This window comes from Ylistrum balloti, unplaced genomic scaffold, assembly GCF_031769215.1.
Source record: "Ylistrum balloti isolate Yb309-2 unplaced genomic scaffold, AGI_CSIRO_Ybal_v1 Utg370612, whole genome shotgun sequence".
Lineage (NCBI taxonomy): Eukaryota > Metazoa > Mollusca > Bivalvia > Pectinida > Pectinidae > Ylistrum > Ylistrum balloti.
In genome coordinates, this window is record NW_026782376.1 from 762,197 (window position 1) to 782,957 (window position 20,761).

A 20,761-nucleotide genomic window follows, 5' to 3' on the forward strand; every position below is an offset into this window, starting at 1 on the left:
AAGCATTATGGAAACGTTATTGAACGACGATAATGAAACATTATGGAAACGTTATTGAACGGCGATAATGAAACATTATGGAAACGTTATTGAACGACGATAATGAAGCATTATGGAAACGTTATTAACGACGATAATGAAGCATTATGGAAACGTTATTGAACGGCGATAATAAACAAAATGGAAACGTTACACTATTTTCTGGGCCGTACGGTGTACCATATCTTCTTATGAGTCACAACATGAAATCTAATCACTTACACTATTGAAACGATGTCGTGACTTTCACATGTTTTTTATTATTGGGAACAATGTTATGGTTGAGGGGACTTAGTATACAAACCGCATCATCATGGAATGAACCACATAAGCAGGAGTTGGGACAGAACAACATTGCCAGAAAGATGTGGTCAGTCGACGTTTTGGTACTGGTAATCTGTTTTGTAGCGCATGTGTCCGGACATGCTGACATGATCGATCCACCTAGTAGGGGCCTGCTTGGTAAATACCACACCCCCTGGGGAGTCAACTGTGGCGGTTTATCGGTGAGTAGGGGTCTGCTTGGTAAATACCACACCCCATGGGGAGTCAACTGTGGCGGTTTATCGTTACATGTTGAATGATGTTGCTGATTTATCTCTCTCTCTCTCTCTCTCTCTCTCTCTCTCTCTCTCTCTCTCTCTCTCTCTCTCTCTCTCTCTCTCTCTCTCGCCATATTTCTGAACAGTGTATCGTTTGATGTCAATATTTAGCATGTCTGTGTCTTATATTATAGGAGCTGATTTCACGATAAAAATCTTAACTGATAATTAATCATGCTGGTGAAATGCTTTTTGTTTTTGTTTACAGAAGCAAATAGCAAACGGTGGCCTATGCGGACCATGTGGTGACGACATAACTCAAGGCATGCCCCGAGATATGGAAGAGGGAGGCAAATATGGTAAAGCAGGGATCGGAAAGACCTATAACGAAGGGGAGACAATTTCTATAGTAGTTAGAGTCACGGCAAACCACAAGGGTTTCTTCGACTTCAAACTCTGTCCTAGCGCCAATGTTACAAGACGGACAAAAGAACTCGAGCAATGTCTAAACGAATATCCTCTCGACATCATTGATACTATCACGGGAACAAGGGACAAGGTATGGCCATTGGGAAATGGAAATGGCAATATTACCAATCTAGAGCTCGTGTTGCCAACTGGTGTCACGTGTGCCCATTGCGTTCTCCGCTGGGACTGGATAGGAGGTATGGCGTTTTTGTTTGATCGGTTGTATAGTTATGGTATAAATCTCATAAAACAGAATTATTTTTGAAATCCTCATGATTTTATATATGACTTCCATGGCTTCTCTGCTCCATCCGGAAAATGCCATGATAAAATCCAAGACCTCGTTAAGCATTTAAATTGGTTTCTCGTAGAAACTTTGCCTTGTGAAGGAAACACAACCCGATGCGCCTCATTTAAATCAATGCTGGTCATTAACATATTGTACATATCCAGTTATGACATTCGCCATGTCTTTAACATTACCAAAGAGGTAACAGATATGTATAAATCAGTTACAAATTTCAATCCATCCTCTTTAAAGCATGTCAGTTTTGGAGACATAGTATTTTACTTTCCCTAAACACACATTCACAAAATACAGGTTACACTTACTGCTTATCATAACGTTACATGTCACTTTTAATTTTCTCCTCGGTGTCTGTATTAGTATAAAGGTGTAGGTCGTATCTTACCTCAAAAATAGACACCCACATGCTCTACCCCTTCCCCTCCCTTTTCGTCTTCCCTACCTGCCGCTGATTGATACACATGGATGAACAACGCTGTATGGTACCATACAATGTATTTGAAATCACACTATATGTTAAACAGATAAAGCCCGTACTGTTTGTATGCACGTGTTAAAAAACATGGATTTCTTTCAGCAGATTATTTCGCACAATTACGATGCACGTAGTAAGAATTATTGAATTATTGTTCGGTAAATACACTTCTTTATAAAAACAGATATATTAAGGTGGCACCTCGTGACATCCGGTTCTGATTGTGAGCACAATCTATATTGTTATAGTTTCAATTACAATTTCATGTTATATTCTAAAGTGTATTATCATGCTGTTTTACTAAAATATTCGAGAACACAAGTATAAATAAACAGGTTTTTTTCTAGATATATATTCTCAATGATAAATAATACAGTTCTTTTAAAACAGCTCACACGTACGTATCCAAACTTAAAGAGCCAGACCCACTCCGTTATAGATATTTTTTTCATATTTTATTGATTGGAAATGTCGTTGTATACTAATAGATAATATATAAATAAAGACTTGTATAAAGTTTCGAACTTGAAATTGAAAGGGTACCGTAGATATAGGTGTCGGAATTAGTCTCATTAATCAACACCAGGATATCAATATTGACTAGGAAAAGTCACGTGATACGTTCAGACGCGGTCAGAACCAAAACAAAAATGGAAGAAGAGGCGAGTAGTACGTCCATGTGACATCGCTTGTAAAGAGATTTTACCTATAAATGCAATCAATATATCCTGTATGGAAATCATCTAATGTATGTATTAATTACATCTTTGAATGCTTAGATATGACACAAAAATGTGCAGATTAAATATGATTAATTGCAAAGAGGCCCTCAAATTGGGGATACGATACGGTAACGAACAAATAGAACATCGCGAAATGGATCTATCTTAAGCGAATATTCGATGATAAGAGTATTTATGAATATGATTTTAGAGTGATATTACACGTGAGAGCCAAACAGAGAGCGATACAGAGTATGAAGTAGCCATCTTCCTTCTTTTCGCCCCAGAGTCCGTCAAAACACGTTTTCTTCCCCGCTTCCCTCGCACGCTTTCTGCCATGTTGAAAGACGGCAGATTTATTTCCAGTTCTTTGCGCATGCGTCAGAGGGCATGACTTCCCGCATAATTATGAATTAGCACCGAGTCGTTTCGAATTTTTTTTTAAATCTATTCATTAGATTGGTAGCGATTAATTTTAAATTGCGGTAATACAGGGTAAGTCAGAAATTTTTCTACCCGAGAAAAATAGAAAATCATGATTTTTTTTATATAAAATAATATAGGTCGAGGAGTGGGTCTGGCTCTTTAACGATTTTATAGTTTTTACGATATACCTAAATTTAACGAAGAAAGTGCGTGACTGAAGCCAATACTTAATTTGACCCACATTACTGAATGAAAGCGGATATTGAAAGTGCGTGTCATTTCTCCACTAATGGCCACACACTATCCTTACAGACATATCAACTTTCTTGTATTATATATACTCTATCGCTTGATAAGTCAATCACACGCATAATGACTATGTGATTTTTGTGCGAAAGATCTTTGCTTATTCGCGTGTCATTTAATATTGGAGAAAGAGAAACTGTTTTAAGTGAACACAATCGTCTGTATTTACGTATTATTCCATTTAAGCCGATTTTTAAGATTCAATTTTGAAAATCCATTTTTAAACACCACATGTTAAAAAATGCATGTGTTTGGTCAGACGAGGTCTCTTTCACTGGTACAATACAGGTATAACTGATAAGAGCTGTAGATCCATGTAGAATGGAGAAGGAGGATGCGGTCCATTTCTTCGGATTTTTTTTATCAAACATTTTCTATCGAGTCAGTGGGTATCCGTATCTATTAATCATACATACATGTTTCTCTATACATTTTTTGAGAAAAAGAGAAATCAATTGAATACAAGCAGGAACCAATCTTGTATCATTTTACAGGCAACAACTGCTGTGGCAATCCGCAAGAGCAGTTTCGAAACTGCATGGATATTGAAATAGTAGGAGACTCTGTCCCCACACCACCGGCACCTACACCAGCCCCTCCACCAGCCCCTACTGAGGCCACTTTGACTTCCTGTCCACCAAACCACGTACTCAAATGCACGCCTGTGGCACCTCTGCCCGCTGTTGATTGTTTGCTTGATTGGTGCACGAACGAATGCCAGGCCAAATCGAACGCATGTACCAGTGATAGGTGTAAATGCAGGTGCGAATTCCAGGAGAGAAAGTGTACCTACATGTATGGCAGATACATTGACATAATGCCACAACCAAATGAATTTTGCGAAAACATGTGTAACGGTGGATTCTGTAGCAAGAAACACTGCGATTGTAACTACTATTGAACTGATTGTAACTACTATTGAACTGATTGTAACTACTATTGAACTGATTGTAACTACTATTGAACTTTGACAAAAAATAACCAATTAACTTTTTTTTTTTTTTTAAAAAAAGGGTAATAATACCCCTACTCCTTTATCTTTTTGACGTGTTTTCTTATTTCTGCTAATAAAATCAACTTCTTTGCATTCAAATTGTGATTCTTTCTGAATTTGTATTACAGATTTTACATCATATTAAGCTTTTGATACGAAAATAATATTGATTAATGTCTTAATTATGCGAAGTAGGAGTATATGATGAGTGCGTGTGTTTTGGGAGGTGCGTGCGTGTTTACGTCTTTACGTTGTGATACTGCAGAACTAATGGCGAATTTTTTGTACTGCTACACTGAGATATTCCCACCAGGACACCACAACTGGTAACATTATACTTTACTATCTTAAAGACTACTATGTCTCGGCCAGAGGACAAAACCCAAGGCATTCATTACAAGGGCGAATAGTCGTCTAAAGGCCAAAAGTGGGAAAAAGTGTCAAGGGAGACATCAGGTGCAAATGTTTCAAAGGAAAAGATTAGATCCAGTTCTATTTGATTTGCCTCTTACGAATAGTGGAATGGGGACTGGGGAGAGTAGGTATACTTTTTACACGTCTACCTGCAAAGCAGAAGTACCGCAAGCGATAACATTTCCGTGGGTTTACGAGAAATCACTTTTTCGTTGACACCTGAATTCATGGTTAAACGTAGCTCAATAGATTCAGTAATAAGTATACAAGCAAGGACTTGCGGAACATGGCATCTCTCTGGTTTCCCGACACAAGGTGTATGGAATGGGTCTGGGCGAGAGGAACTACATGTTTATCATAGCAATACATTAAAAAATACTTGTAAACACAGGATTCATAAATGTACTCCAAGTGAGACCATTTGATGGAAACAGTCATTCGCAGATTTCAGGGTGTTCGGCCATCTCTCGTCTGATTGACTCTGCGCACGCAACCTATTATTGGCGTACTGCAGTTATGGAGTACGTAAAATGAAAAAAGTATATTGAACTTCTTTTCAGAACAGTGTGCCTTTATTTTGACTGTCGATGACAAGACCTCGGTAGACTGAGACTCGTCCACGTCTTTATCCTCCCTTCGCTATCCGCGGTGCCAATCAAATGAAATACAAATGTAGCTCTATATGAGAATCCCACGGAGATTACCGAGACTTTCAGTCAATTTTTGGGCGGAGTTTGAGCTGAACTGACTTCTCCTATGGTAGGCAAACTACAACTGAGTTATGCGTTCAGACCAGAAACCGTAAAGATATATAAAATATAAAAAAAAATACCAATTATGAGTACTATTCAATTTTAATATCATCACATTTGTTAGAAGAAAAACATCCCTTTAGGAGTCACGGAACTTCATTAAAACATATGTTCTGCAGCATAACAAAAGGATTGGGCAAACTTTCTTCAAAATTACTAGGTTCTCTCCCAACATTACAAGTCACAATGACTACAAAGATAACAGGTATTAACAAAATATATTAAACCCCATTAAATATTGATATTAGAAACATCAGAGAGAAAGAAAGAAGAAGATAAAAATGGGAAGTTCTTGTTATCTTGTTTATCCTAATTGGTTTCTAATCTTTTGGTTATTTTTATGGTATAAAACACAATTATTACCGATATTTGTTTGGAATGAACGATCAGGATATCTCCAAAAATAGCGTAATAATGGAAGATAAAGTACCAAATGAGAAAGTTATCTGATGAAATTCTGCTAATAGTACACTGTAACGGCTATTTTGAGGTTCACATATTCACCTATATTTTTTTCGTGCCTATGGATTCCATATACATACCACCAGGGTGTATCTATAGCAATGTGTAGAAGCTACGTGACCATAAAGTAAGGTACACACACAAATTCAAAATGGCGTCGTCCACTTCGGGTGAGTTTTGCTTACATTATCCAGGTACTCTACTTCCTTTATAATTGGGCATTGGCGCAAAGAAGACTAGAATGGCAGTATATTTTATGGGGAAAACCATTTACGACGTAATTGTGAAGTTTTCTAGTTAAACCCGATCAACTGATCTTCCGGGTCGACCGTCAGTATGATAGCGTACACAATATTATAACGAAATTGATCATCTGGCTCTTTACTACTAAGATATAAACTATATTCACATCCCTAATTGTTCATATTGTGATATTATGTAATTTCCTAACCCAATTGTGTGAAAAGAGCGCTTAATTTAAAATGTTTAGATATTATTGTAAAAATCGTATCGTACGCAAGATGTCCGATAACTTGCCTGGCTTTGTCGAATCTCAGCTGTGTTTCGTATATATAAGATTAAGAGCGACTTCGTCATTGATTAAAAAAAATCCAATCCTAAACTTAGTTTGATAAACCCCTCTATCTCAGATCATCGATACACCTTGGTTCCTTAAACTCGGAAGAGTTACTCCCCTTCCATTGTAAATGGAATATACAGTCTTCACATAGTGATGCTATTGTTTATCTTTGTCGAAATAAATGTTAGAATTGAATTTATAACTTGATTTAGTGAAGTATTTCCCCTAAATCATCAGACAATAGTTTACTGTTTTTATTGAAGACATATATTTATTTAAGTATCCTGAGATATATCCTGTCAGCTCATACTTTACATGTCTTTCTTTTTCTTAGAACGTGCACGTGTATGTTAGCTTGTGCCTTGGTTAAACCTGACAACAACAGCAACGAAGGACACAACTGTTTTGTATGCTATCGATCAGCTTTAGCACCAACCCTCGCGCTGAAGAGAGTAAATAGGCCAATAGCATGGCCAAATTACCATATATTACTACTGATACCACAGTATATGAACAAGTACCTCGATAACACTTCGGTAGTTTAAAAGTGAAAGTACAAACTATAAACACGACGGTTAGTCTACTTATCATTATTCTTCCACAATAAAGTCCCTACTGTTTACAGCAACATTAAGTGGTGAAAAGAATGTTTATTTTCAAAATAATGATACAAAGAACAAAACATAAAGATTATAAATGAATTGAATTATTTGACACCATTTTTTTCAAGAGTCTTGAAACGTCGTGGGCCGTTTACAAGACGTTATGTAGTGTACCTCAAGGCTTACGAGGAGATATTGAGTACTCTTACGCAAGTGGATGACATTGCAATCTCGTTAATAAGTTGATACTATGTGTACCAATTTCAACACTGAAATCAACAACACGTCATCTATTCAAAGTATTTCTGACAAATAATTAACCACTTTTCAGATTACCCGTTAGACATCAAATTTAGTCCACTTCCATATATGGAAAAATATTGTTTCACGTTGTCATTTATATCTCATCCTGAATATGTTTCGCACGTGAAGGAAATAAAGGGATTCTGTAAGGTATGCTCTACGAATGATTTAAACCGTTTTAATCTACCTTATAGAAACCGAAAGAAAAGCGGGATACTTTATATTCCCTATTGTGATATTAAAATTTTTAGAGAGAAACAAACATACTTTCACAGCCAATTTTTTTATAAAGAATATACAGCTAATAACATAGGAAACTTAATTGATGATGCAGGTTGACAAAGACAGCCGGGATGTTTTTAAGGTTGTCAGTACGATTTCACTGGAAAAATTCCCATTAGCTTTTAATATATAAAGTTAAATGTCGTTTCGTTTGGATTGACCAACAGTTATATTCCTTGCATGTTTTGAAGGGTCTTCGTTTGAATATTTTTGTTCATACTTAACACCCGTTTCATTGATTTTGAAATTGATTTTGATATCCTGAGATATGTTAATGAGCTTTCTATGATTTATCTACTTGACATACCTTAAATATGTACATTAGCTGTTAGATTCAAATTTACTGATCACATGCCCTACATCTCTTGTTCGCGGGTTCGAGGTCTACGTGGGGCAGGTATGTCCGCAGGTCGGTGATTTATCTCCGGGAACTCCGGTTTTCCTCCTCCACCCAAACCTGGCACGTCCTTAAAATGACCCTTGCTGTTAAGAGGACGTAAAACAACAATAACTTAACCAAACTCTATACAAATTGTAAACAATATTGAAATAAATCCTTTAAAAAATGTCAAGACGAATTGCTTTAAAATAGTCGGCTGGAAAATTTGTAAAGATTTAAGATAAGAGGCCTTAGCATCTTCTTATCGTCTCTGAGACGAAAAACACGTTCTTCTCCGTGGAAATTTACTTTCATTGATTTCTAAGTACTAAGAAATGTATACTGTGAAAATAGCACATGAATAAAACATAATTATAATATGCAATAAATATACAATCGCTCTCGTGAAGTTCGCCTGAACTTGAGCCATATCTAAGCGTTTGGAAGTACCCTACCGATATCACATGAAAGTAAATGACGTCAATAGATTTTGAGGTCCATTCTTAATCTGCTTAACATCAAAACAAATACTTGAACCGAGTTCTCACAAGAAACCTTGTTCCGATCGTTACCATATTACACGTGGAACTACTGATCATATTATATACATATACCTATATATTTATATGCACGTATCACCAAACGGTAATACGAACTTTTCGAGATTAACGTATTTTTTCAGTGCCATATTTCAACGTTAGGTTACATAACTTCTGCGTCAATTTAATAAAAGACATCTTTCCTGTAATTTAAACATTTTCGGGTATTTACCAAGGTTTGATGAGAAAAACCACTGATAAAAGACATCTTTCCTGTTATTTAAATATTTTCCGGTATTTACTAAGGTTTGATGAGAAAAACTGTTGAAGTTTTTACATCTAGGTAAATGTCCAGCAGGTGAGGACCTAAAGAGTACGTGTTAAACACTAATAACACAAGGTAATGGAGATGAAAAAGTCTGTTCAGAAAACAAAAACATTGAAAATGGGAATTACATTAACATCTATCTATAACAGTAAAATAAAGCTCCTGGTTAGAACAGGTTCTTTTACTTCTGAAATTTACATGACATCTTTCGTCGAATATATATCAATTAAAATTTCTTATCTGTGTGATTTATTTATTTGTAACGCAGCAACACCAGTTTTATCTTTTCTGCTGTTGATTAATACTATTAAATAAATTCCAATAGATTGATTTTTCATCTGCCATAATTTAGACCGTGTGCCATCTTGTCCATTTGGAGAAAAACATGTTTGTTTATCTTGTTATTACGAAATAAACGTTCACCGGTTCACCAGACTGAACTTGATTGGAAAGTTATTGCGATTATAATATATATCAATCTATTGTATCCAATTATTAGAGACTATAACTGAAACATACATTGGTGTGACGTCACAGTGGTCTTGCGAGCATAATTTTCTCTCATTTTAACAATACACAGCTAGTAAATTTTGCCTAAAATGATGTTGGTAATGAAGCCAATAAAGTATTTTATGAATGTAATTATTATCGATATAATTGCAAGATGTCCTTCTGTCAAATCTTTACGATTGTCATGGGAGTGCAATTATGTGGACAATGATTACATTAAGAAAAAAAATTGATAAATAAACCAAAACAAAATTTATAGGATACAACAACTTTTATGCCACAGCTCTTTCTTTGATGATAATTATAAAGATACAAGTTCAGCTGAAGTATCATCAATATCTTTTAAAACATGACCATCAACAGCAAAACAAGATCATTTCTAAGTCATTACCATTTTAATGATTCAATTAAATGAAAAATGATTTACAGTTTGTAATGACACGTTAATGAAATCATCATGGAATTGTGTATCAAAAGTTAACATTTAAAACTCCTCGTAACTTTGACATTCATACAAATATTGTTATCTACATCAATTCATATACCTTTATAAATTTGTGTTAAAAATTAAATATTGGATCGTCATGTAAAATTTAAAGGATTTAATAAATACAACACAAACAATAGCAAGGATTCCATTAAAGGTTAATGAACTAACTATTGGACATCTGTTCCACCTGTAGGTCCACTGATGGATCCACGGGGCATGCGGAGATAACGGCATGAAAAGATATCCTGATCCAAAACTGTTTGTTTCGATTTGTTATTTTCTTTTTCATTTGTTTTCATCTCCTTGAGTCCAACGTTAACCATTTTAGCGAGATATTTAAATTTGTGAATTCCTTTGCTGTTTTCGACCATAATTTGAAGTGCTGCTTTTTCCACTGAAGTCGTTTCTTTAATGGCCGATGAAAGTTTCTTTCTAATTTCCTCAATTTCCCCACTGCTGTTACTTCTCACTTTCTTCATTATTCCCGTTTCGTCTTGTTCTTTAATTGGAGAAGTTGTGTTGAAGCCTTTCGTTGCTTGGAAGCTTTGAAGCATACCTGGCGCCAAACTGTTGCTTCGTCCTCGTCGAACCCTTGGTGTCATGCCTGACCAAGTAGAAGGTGTGCTTGGTGGCATATCAACAGATGCACCACCATCGCAATTAGTATTACGACGCTGTTTCAATGAATGGTCCGGATCGATGCTAGGTAACTTTACCTGTGTTGTTTCCAATGTCAAATTTTCAACTGTATTATCAGCATCCACACCTATTGTCACGTGTCTGTCTTGAGGTTTTCGTTTGCTAGGAGCGCTTGTATTTAAGCAGGATTTGGGGACTTCAGTTCTTTCTCGTCTTAATAACAAACTATTATCTGAAATATCCAACGAAGATCGCCTTCTTAATTGTTTTTTGTATGTTTGACTTTGATCACTGGAAGAATTATCCAAAGATGTCAGGTCTTTACTGTGTCTCCGCTTGACTGTCACAGACACTTCGCTGGAATTGTTTGGCGTATGTGGTATTGACTTATTTTCTTCTTCTAGGCTTAAAACATGGGGATCGGGCGCTCGAACCAGTTGGTCCCGATGAAGTTTTAATGGATCCTCTGCTGTTGAATCTCGGCATCCATTGTTCACAAGAGTATGCCAGGACTCCAGCGAATACGGTGAATCCACTGGCATGGATGCTCCCGAATTTTTCGTTACTGAAATATCACTGACACTTTTACGTCGTCCTCCAAGTGTTGTAATACCAGGGAGTGGAGCAGGACTATGTAATCCACTCGTCCTTCGTTTGCTTGGGTGTAACGAGCCGTCCACATATTTATTATATTTCCGTAGAAAAGAGTTCTGTGTTTGCGAAATTTCTTGGAGTTTTTTCATTTTCGCAGCTTCTAAATTGTTGACATGCTTTTTGAGATCGATGTGCTCCTGAACGTGGTCACGGTACATCTTCTTAAAATCCGTTTCGCCTTCCAACATGTTGCAGATGAGAATTAATCTCGAAATAAGATCGTAGTATCACAATATGTCTCATCAAACGTACGCTGAAAACGCTATGTAAAAATATGGACTTCTTCTCGAATGTCTTTGTTGATGTGGATCTGATACGTCAGTGATATGAAACGTCTCTGTTGTAGATGTACTCTCTTCTCGTCTAGTACCAGGTCTGAAAAATGTTTCCGCTGGCTGGTCTTATGTACTCTATTACATGACCTCACTATTAACCTTACAATTACTCCATACTTTATAACAAAGCCGTAAACAAATTTACGTCCTGAATTTAAGGAGAGATTAGGATTAACTATAGAGTGTTCTGGCAATGACAAACAATTCGACCTCTGCGGGCCAGTAATCAAAATTTAAGTCAATTTGACGGATAAGCTTTCGAAAAGGTGTCTATGGTACTTGATCAAAGTAAATCAATATGTTTAATCCAACGGTTTACGTTTTACTATGTATGTATCTATTCATATCGCTATAAAGCTCCACACTTGCACTAACAGTACATATATAATCAGACAAGAAATCCACATGTCGGAAATGGATATCAATTTACTACATTCGGAGAGAACTATTCACACTTATATTATCATGATCGTATCGTCTTAAAAGGCACACAAGTGAATAACACGCAATAATTAAAATTTGGAGTTTAGATTCAATAGAGCCAAATAATGCATCATACATATAATTTAGAACTGTAAGTGATGCTAGGGGGCCTAAACCTTGAAGCCTAGGAGGCGACTGAGGAATATCCGAATTGATCGTTAGATATACTAGCATGATAATTCAACTCATTTCGAAATTTTCACAAATCAGAACATTGCAGATGCACGTAAAGCACATGTGTATATTCTGAACCGTGCAACTATTAGAATGACTCAAAACGTGGCATGCTGGCTTCGACAAACGTCGGGGTTCACTAGCAGTGTCCAATATTGTACAAAAAACCGAATGTTGACAGCACAGTTTAATACAATTTAGAAATAAATTCAATGGAACCAAATGATGAATGAAACTGCTGTTTAGTCTTTCTTGGACTTGTCAGAATACAAAGGGCCTAAATTGAAACCTAGGAGTGGACTGTATTTAATGAGGCAAATGTATATGTTCTATGTGTAAAGGTTTTGATTTTGCTTCCTCCGCTTTATTTAATTTTATCCGTAGCACACCAAAGTACTTTGGACGAACAGAGAAGACATCGTGATTTTCCGTTTCCTTCAATTCGGCAACATCAGTATGAAAACGTATAATAAGAATGCAAAATGTTCAAAAATAGAGTTTTAAAACAATCAACGCGAAAAGCTTAACATCTTTTTAATATATAACTAATTTACAACTAGTAAACCAGCACTCAACAGTGACTGATAGTATGCTATCGCTAGTATCAAAAACAATAGTCAACGACACCTTGCTGTTAAACTAAGGTTTCATGTAAAATTCCCAAAATTAAATCCGTCGTTGCTAGCTATATTTTTATTGTGTAAACGAAAGAAGAAAAAAAAAACAAATAAAGAAACCAGTCTGTTTGGATCCGATTTCGTGTTGAATGAGAAGTGAACTAATCGAAAGACGAATTTTAAGATTAAGAAGATGATAATGATTTTTCACATCCTAGAAGATAATTGATTATTCTTATCTTTAATACAATTAAAATAAGTTATTATAAGCTATAAACGTCCATTTAACAAACTCTTATATGGAGATAATGGTTTCTTTAATACTCAAACAACTTAAATTATCTTTTAAACATATATGTGAAAATCGGTTTAAACAATACTATTTATATTTGTAGTTTCTTATTAATCATTTTGACAATGTGATTTGTGGTTCTTTAGAATGCATGCAACAATGTAAAGATCAAAATTAGTTTTTTTCTGGTATACTGAAACGTTACTATTGAATTTTAAACTGAATGAAAGCTAATATTGTTTATTTCAAACATATTTCATATTGTGAGTTAACCTTAAACATATCTATTCATTAACCAGTCGTTACATATTGTAACTTATCCATGTTGATTGACTTTTTCCATATTTGGGGTCCACATATTCAGCATTAGGAAAACAACATTGAAATCCCTCCCGCGCTTTCTTCTCACTTGATTTATATTGTTTTCGTAAATGTTGGGATATGCTTGAAAGGAAAGAGGAAGCGAGCGAGAAATATGCGTACAGTAAACGTCGTGCTGATGAAAATAGCACTGACACGCAATAAAATAATAAAGTAATGAATATCTAATGGTCTGAATTAAGATGAGATATTGGTTTGTCCGTTAATGATTAGAGTAAAATGTTCTGTTAATGTGCTATGATTCTCTATTTCAGAGTGTATGATAACTTAAATACCTAGATCGACATTTTGCTGGGTGTAGTTAAAGCAGAAGACATTCACACATAATTTGATTCTAGTTGATTGTATCCATATAAATCTTTCCTTTGTTTTTAATTTTTGATTTTCATGAAATAACACGTAGATTTTATGCAAACATAAAGGAAAACAACGATTAATAAGTTAAGGCCAAACAAAAACTGAAATTATGACAGTAATCAACACATGCTAAGGCCTCCGAGTATAATTATTGGGATGATTCAATTCATAACATTAAAGTAAACATATTTATATAATCGATGTAATACTAATGTAAAATATGAATAGGTGATTTAATATGATAATCTTCACAAGTGTTTTAATAACATATTGACCATGGCATTACCTTACCTGAAGGTCAGCGTAGATCATACAATAACAACACACTCTCTGGCAGGATTTAACGACTAAATACTGAAGTTGGTCTTAAGAATTAAACCCACATAAAGCAAAGCCAGATATGAGTATTATGTTCATATTAATGTTTTCGATTTTGATTCATAAATATGTTTTTGTCTTTTTTGAAGCACATGAAAAATTCAACGAGTCAATGGGAATTTTTCGCTGTTGCCTCCCGACTTTTATACCCTAAGGATCACTGAAGGACAAAAAAAAATAAAAAATAAAAGAAAAAGAAAAACAGCATGTTGAAGTATAATTGTTTGATATATTGTTTCCAATTTTCAGTTTGTGTTAAAAAGCTTTATGTGTGTATTTTGTATTTTGCCAATCCATTGTAATAATTATTTTATATAAGGTTGATAACAAGTAAATGAGGGCACTGATTTGAGTTAAACGCATTAAAACGAAGAGTTAACGTGAGTAAATATCAACTTATCAGAATGTAGTGGATTTAATGGTTCTACATTTCAAATTGTCCTCTATTTGGCATATTCCTTGCGAAACATTTTACGTTGTCAACTTGATGTGAGCACTCTTTTTTTCGGTTTCGTTTTTGTGGTGAATTTCGTTTTTTTTCTCCACGAAGTTGTATCTTACGATGTTTCTAAATGTTTGATGGTAATTCTATCTGATGGCAATCTTCAATTCAATCTGAATATGAAATAAATCAGAAGCGAGTAAAGAGGCACTACAAGGGGAAGGTGTTACTTTTAAACAATATTGATGTATGTAATATCATTAGCACATGTGGCGCTATTTATTTAAAGTCTTGTAGATGATATACATCACTTGATCATTCTGATTTTTAAATAAATGCAATTAATTCTACATGAAGTTCATCAAAACAAATTTTATTAGCGGGTTTCTCCACCGACACACCTATATTGTAATATTTATTGAATTTTCCAAATCGCCTCCTAGTTTGCAACACTTTAGTCCCTTAGCATCAATGACAAGTCCTAGTTATACGAAACAGCTGTATGGTACATCCTGATTCATTTTTTAGCTATGTTGTATGTTATTAAAATAATCTATTCATTTGTGTCATTTGTATGGCACTGTAGTTGTTTTAATAGACAAACATGACATATTATTCTAACGCGAAATAGCTAATGTTTCCTGCAAAGCTTATAAATTCATTGGTAAAATCCATACATGTCACAATATTGATTTGACAGGATCCTAGTCGTACAAAAGCAAACTTTCATAGTAGCATTTTATATTATTTATTAAAACAATAATGTGGTAATACATTTGGTTAGCAAAAACTGATGAAATACCATGAGACTTTTCTGCCTTTCAGACTCACCAGTGATGATTGTAGAGCGAAGAAATGTTGGTCATGGGTTGGAATATATAGATGAACCTGAAGCAATATTAAGAAAAATTCGGCAAGGAGAAATGTGATTTGTTATAAGTACATACAATAAAAATATATCCTCATGATTTTTGTTTTTTTTTTGGTTTTTGTTTTTGTTTTTTTTTTTTTTTGTTTTTTGTTTTTTTTTTTTTTTTTTTTTTTGTTTTTTTTGTTTTATTCGTGGATTTGGAGTAGCAACAAAGTCAACCAAAATAGAAATTCATCATAAATTATTTACATTTACATTTTCTAAATCAGTTCAACTTATACCAATAATAATCAGTCTGGGATGAAGAATGGTATTAAGAGGATCAATTTTATTATCTACTGCATAAGTAAATGTCTAGAAAATAAATAACAATAGCAAATGTTATTGGCTTACAGATAATGGACACTTCATATATTCCATATCTTTTGCTCAGAAATATAGGACCTTAAATGAGTTTTCATTCAAAGGTAATAGAACTAAACGAGTCTTTGAAGTTTTTATTTTTGCGAATTTCATATAATCTCGCATAACATTGAAAACCAGAAATTTAAGCTGCTTTTAAAATCATATCTCAGAAAACTCAGGTCAATGTCCATATTATGAATTTACAGTGAATTTCTGACTGGCTCAGCCAGTAAAAATCTTTCCAAGGTGAAGTACGTTAGTGAATTATATCAGTTGTGATAGTTCACTGAATAACAGACGGACTATTTGATGAAAAGATAACATTTAAACCTAAATCCGTTAAAAGGTAACCTTGAAGCCGATGTATCGTTGGAATCTTATATCCCTCCCCCTCCCCACTTCCACCCTACCATTCCCCTTGAAAAAAGAAAATGTAAAAATGTTCTATTTGATATTAACAAAAAACGAAAAACAACGAATGATTTCATATCGACCAATATATTTCATAGTTTGAAAAATTATTGATTTTTATAACATCGATAATACTTATATCTAATAAAAAATTCAATAAGGCACCGCAATGCACAAACCGTGTTCCTTCGTTATACAGCAACACCTAAACACATAACGATCACGAAACATGGCGTTTATGGCAAGAAATCTACAGGGAGAATAGGTAATGTGGGCGAAAACGTTAGTCAAACAGCATTCAACATGTAAACAACATTAAAATCACACATTCTCCAGAGAAAAAGACCCACTCGACGGAAAAATCGCTTGATCCATCGTTTATTGATGTGTTTTGTCACTTTGAAGTTATGAATAAATTTACTAAGAATTGGCATGGCGGTCAATAAATGCATTTGTTCTGTCGATGTTCTGCACGAAATCAAATCATATCAATTGATTTCTGTTTAAGGCTTTTCCTGGATGTTGATAAAATTGTTTGTACATTACATATTATGTAATTCTCGAACGTTATTGCATGGAAGTAAATCCCTTTTTTCAACGATGGCAGCTTTTAGAATTGCACTTTCATTGTGTTTGAAACAATTTTCGTTCATCGTCGCCAAACAGATGCACTGACTCATTCAAAGTCACTCATCAAAGCTGTTCTCATCATCAGATTCGTTATCATTTCTTTCATTGCTGTCCTCTTCGTCATCAGCATCATACATATAGGTAGGTGTAATTTTGTGTAGAATTGGCATGCGGAGGTATCGACACGCTTTCAGTTGGTCATATATGTCAGGCAAAGGTTTGCTGTGTTGTCCAGGCACAGGGTCGCTATGACCATTTGTAAGTCTTTCGAACACGTTCCGCAATAGATAGGTCCAGGTTGAACTGGTATTCACTCGATGACTTAACTGACGAAACAATTCAAGTTTTGATCCAGGTATTATACTCATGATACTCATTTCACTTTTTGTTCTGACAAGTTTTTCTGAGTGTGATATTTTCTCCTGTAACTCTTCTGTAGCGTCTTCGACTTTATCGTCAGAAGTTTCGGTTTCATTGATACTGTTGACATTCGATCCTTGTTTGGGTCGAAGTATTTGTACAGGTCTTCCACGAGGACATGCCTGATGGTGTTTAATGACAGGTAGTTTGATACAGTCTTCAGTTAAATGCTTTACAAGTCTGGGACGATGATTTCCCGGTGTAGACAGTTGTACAGACGCAACTGTCGTTGTTCGCTCTCGCTTGCATAGTAGTGTTTGTTCTCTACGAATTGTAGACCGTTTCATCCGTTCCATTGATTGGATATCAATTATTTCACGTTTTGTTATTCCGGCTGAAATGTTAGATTTCACGGCCCATTTTCCATTACGGGTACCGTCCGTATGCAGCATAAACATACGTCTGGAATTTCGTTCAACAAAACTGTCTTTCTTCTTTCGCAGTTTACTTAAGCTTTCACACTTTGCTTCATCGATCCTCGCCAACGTAAGCCTTAACTCTTTTTCTTCAAGAGAATTTCGATGAAGATAATACCTAAAATGTTCATTTGCCGAGTTTTTCATTTTAAACTGAAAAGCACTATTTTGTTTAAAACCTGATATTTTTCTTTCTGAAATAGTTTGAAGTTATCGGTGAACTAGCATCCAACAATTTTGAAGTAAGGTTATTTCTGGTGTGTTTTTTTCCATTGAAATTCGTATTCTCTACCTTTCGGTTTTCAATAATTAATGATGTTGTGTGTGAACCCACCACTTGCTACTACTCCTTCACGTGCGTAACTCTATCTGCTAGTACAGTTTACCATCCCCACCTCTTTATATACCGTTCCTGACTCACGCGATGCGTATCTATTGATTTCCTATATGTGAAAGTTTTTGTAGAGATCATATATATGGACTTCAGTAATTTCCCATTCTTGTATGTAATTACTTGACTGAACCTTCCACCAAATTCCCATTTAAAGAATAGACCCTTGTTCCTGACCATAGTCATTGTTGCATGACGCGCTGTGAATTACTTTACATGTGTGAGTGACTTCAGACACCTCTTCCGGTGTATACTTCCGGTTCACAGGACAACAGAGCAGTATGCGGGACAATCGCTTGTTAACACAATTACTACACAAATGGACGACCTTTCCGAACAGACATTAACCGATTTTTCCTTTAAAGAGAAAGGATATAAAGTGGTGATTTGGTGGCAAGGAAATTCGTTAATAATAATAGCACTGCGGAAGTGTGGAGTTTCCCTGAAGGGGACTGAACATTATAACACCATCAAACAATAGATCACCGGACTAAATAGTCCCTGTCACCTACTGGCTAATGGCCGACAACAAAGACTACCGCATGTCTTGCATTTATCACAGAACACACAAAATGGAAATCAATTTAAAAACTTTTCGCGTATTTACCATTTTACAAAAGAAAATAGATATTATGTGTTAACCGTAAGACGCCATAATAACAAATAATTGTTGTTTAACAACTCCAACGCACTTCCGTAATGGTTGAACGACCTTACCTGAATACAGAAACACAATCGTCTTTATATTCTCGCTGTCCCTTTAAACCAATAGTTTCACCTTCAATTGTGCCCTGACTGAAGATATCAGGACACAATATTACGATTTAAATAACATTTTCACGGTGTGTTAAAAGATGAAATAATAATCATGTGATCAGTATTGCTAATATTTGCTGAAAATAACAAAGCCCTGACACGTTCTCTTAATCTTAAGAAAAGAAATCACCAAGATTGAAATCAAAATGTGTCTAATGTAGAACATTTATTTCTATCATTCTGTTATATAGTGTAAAACACTATGGCTATTGTACAGTAGGATGCAATGTATCATCATATAACTAGACTATCAAACATCATAAATAACTTATACTCAAACAGTGTAAACCATCGTTATAAGTCTGTTTTACAGTGTAATAACACCATCATATACTCAGTCTGTTATACAGTGTAATAACACCATCATATACTCAGTCTGTTATACAGTGTAATAATACCATTATATACTCAGTCTGTTATACAGTGTAATAGCACCATTATATACTCAGTCTGTTATATAGTGTAATAACATCATCATATACCCAGTCTGTTATACAGTGTAATAACACCATCATATACTCAGTCTGTTATACAGTGTAATAACACCATCATATACTCAGTTATTCAGTGTAATAACATCATCATATACTCAGTCTGTTATACAGTGTAATAACATCATCATATACTCAGTCTGTTATACAGTGTAATAACACTCAGTCTGTTATACATCATATATCATATACTCAGTCTGTTATACAGTGTAATAACAATCATATACAGTCTGTTATACAGTGTAATACATCATACTCTGTTATACAGTGTAATAACATCATCATATACTCAGTCTGTTATACAGTGTAATAACACCATCATATACTCAGTCTGTTATACAGTGTAATAACACCATCATATACTCAGTCTGTTATACAGTGTAATAACACCATCATATACTCAGTCTGTTATACAGTGTAATAACATCATCATATACTCAGTCTGTTATACAGTGTAATAACACCATCATATACTCAGTCTGTTATACAGTGTAATAACACCATCATATACTCAGTCTGTTATACAGTGTAATAACACCATCATATACTCAGTCTGTTATACAGTGTAATAACACCATCTTATACCCAGGCTGTTATACAGTGTAATAACATCATCATATATAGTCTGTTATACAGTGTAATAACATCATCATATACTGTTATACAGTGTAATAACATCATCATATACTCAGTTATTCAGTGTAATAACATCATCATATACTCAGTCTGTTATACAGTGTAATAACATCATCATATACTCAGTCTGTTATACAGTGTAATAACATCATCATATACTCAGTCTGTTATACAGTGTAATAACACCATCATATACTCAGTTATTCAGTGTAATAACATCATCATATACTCAGTCTGTTATACAGTGTAATAACATCATCATATATACAGTGTAATAACACCATTATATACTCAGTATGTTATACAGTGTAATAACACCATTATATACTCAGTTTGTTATACAGTGTAATAACACCATTATATACTCAGCCTGCTATTCAGTGTAATTACATCATCATATACTCAGTCTGTTATACAGTGTAATAAATCATCATATACTCAGTCTGTTATTCAGTGTAATAACATCATCATATACTCAGTCTGTTATACAGTGTAATAACATCATCATATACTCAGTCTGTTATACAGTGTAATAACACCAT

At 34.7% G+C, this 20,761-nt stretch overlaps 1 protein-coding gene across 1 annotated transcript; it reads left to right on the forward strand.

Annotated features, from left to right (window-relative positions):
• Positions 1–311: 311 nt before the first annotated feature.
• On the forward strand, positions 312–4,186 carry LOC132556956 (uncharacterized). The gene is made up of 3 exons (XM_060221420.1): positions 312–545; positions 850–1,246; positions 3,780–4,186. The coding sequence occupies exons 1-3, from the start codon at positions 312–314 to the stop codon at positions 4,184–4,186; spliced, it is 1,038 nt and encodes a 345-aa protein (XP_060077403.1).
• The last annotated feature ends 16,575 nt before the right edge of the window (positions 4,187–20,761 follow it).

What these genes read in the sequence shown, in the direction of transcription:
- LOC132556956 (XM_060221420.1), top strand. Translation starts at nt 312, where the DNA reads ATGTTATGGTTGAGGGGACTTAGTATACAAACCGCATCATCATGGAAT. An exon ending in TCAACTGTGGCGGTTTATCG is followed by an intron (nt 546 to 849) that starts GTGAGTAGGGGT and finishes TTTTGTTTACAG; the next exon opens with AAGCAAATAGCAAACGGTGG. An exon ending in CCGCTGGGACTGGATAGGAG is followed by an intron (nt 1,247 to 3,779) that starts GTATGGCGTTTT and finishes ATCATTTTACAG; the next exon opens with GCAACAACTGCTGTGGCAAT.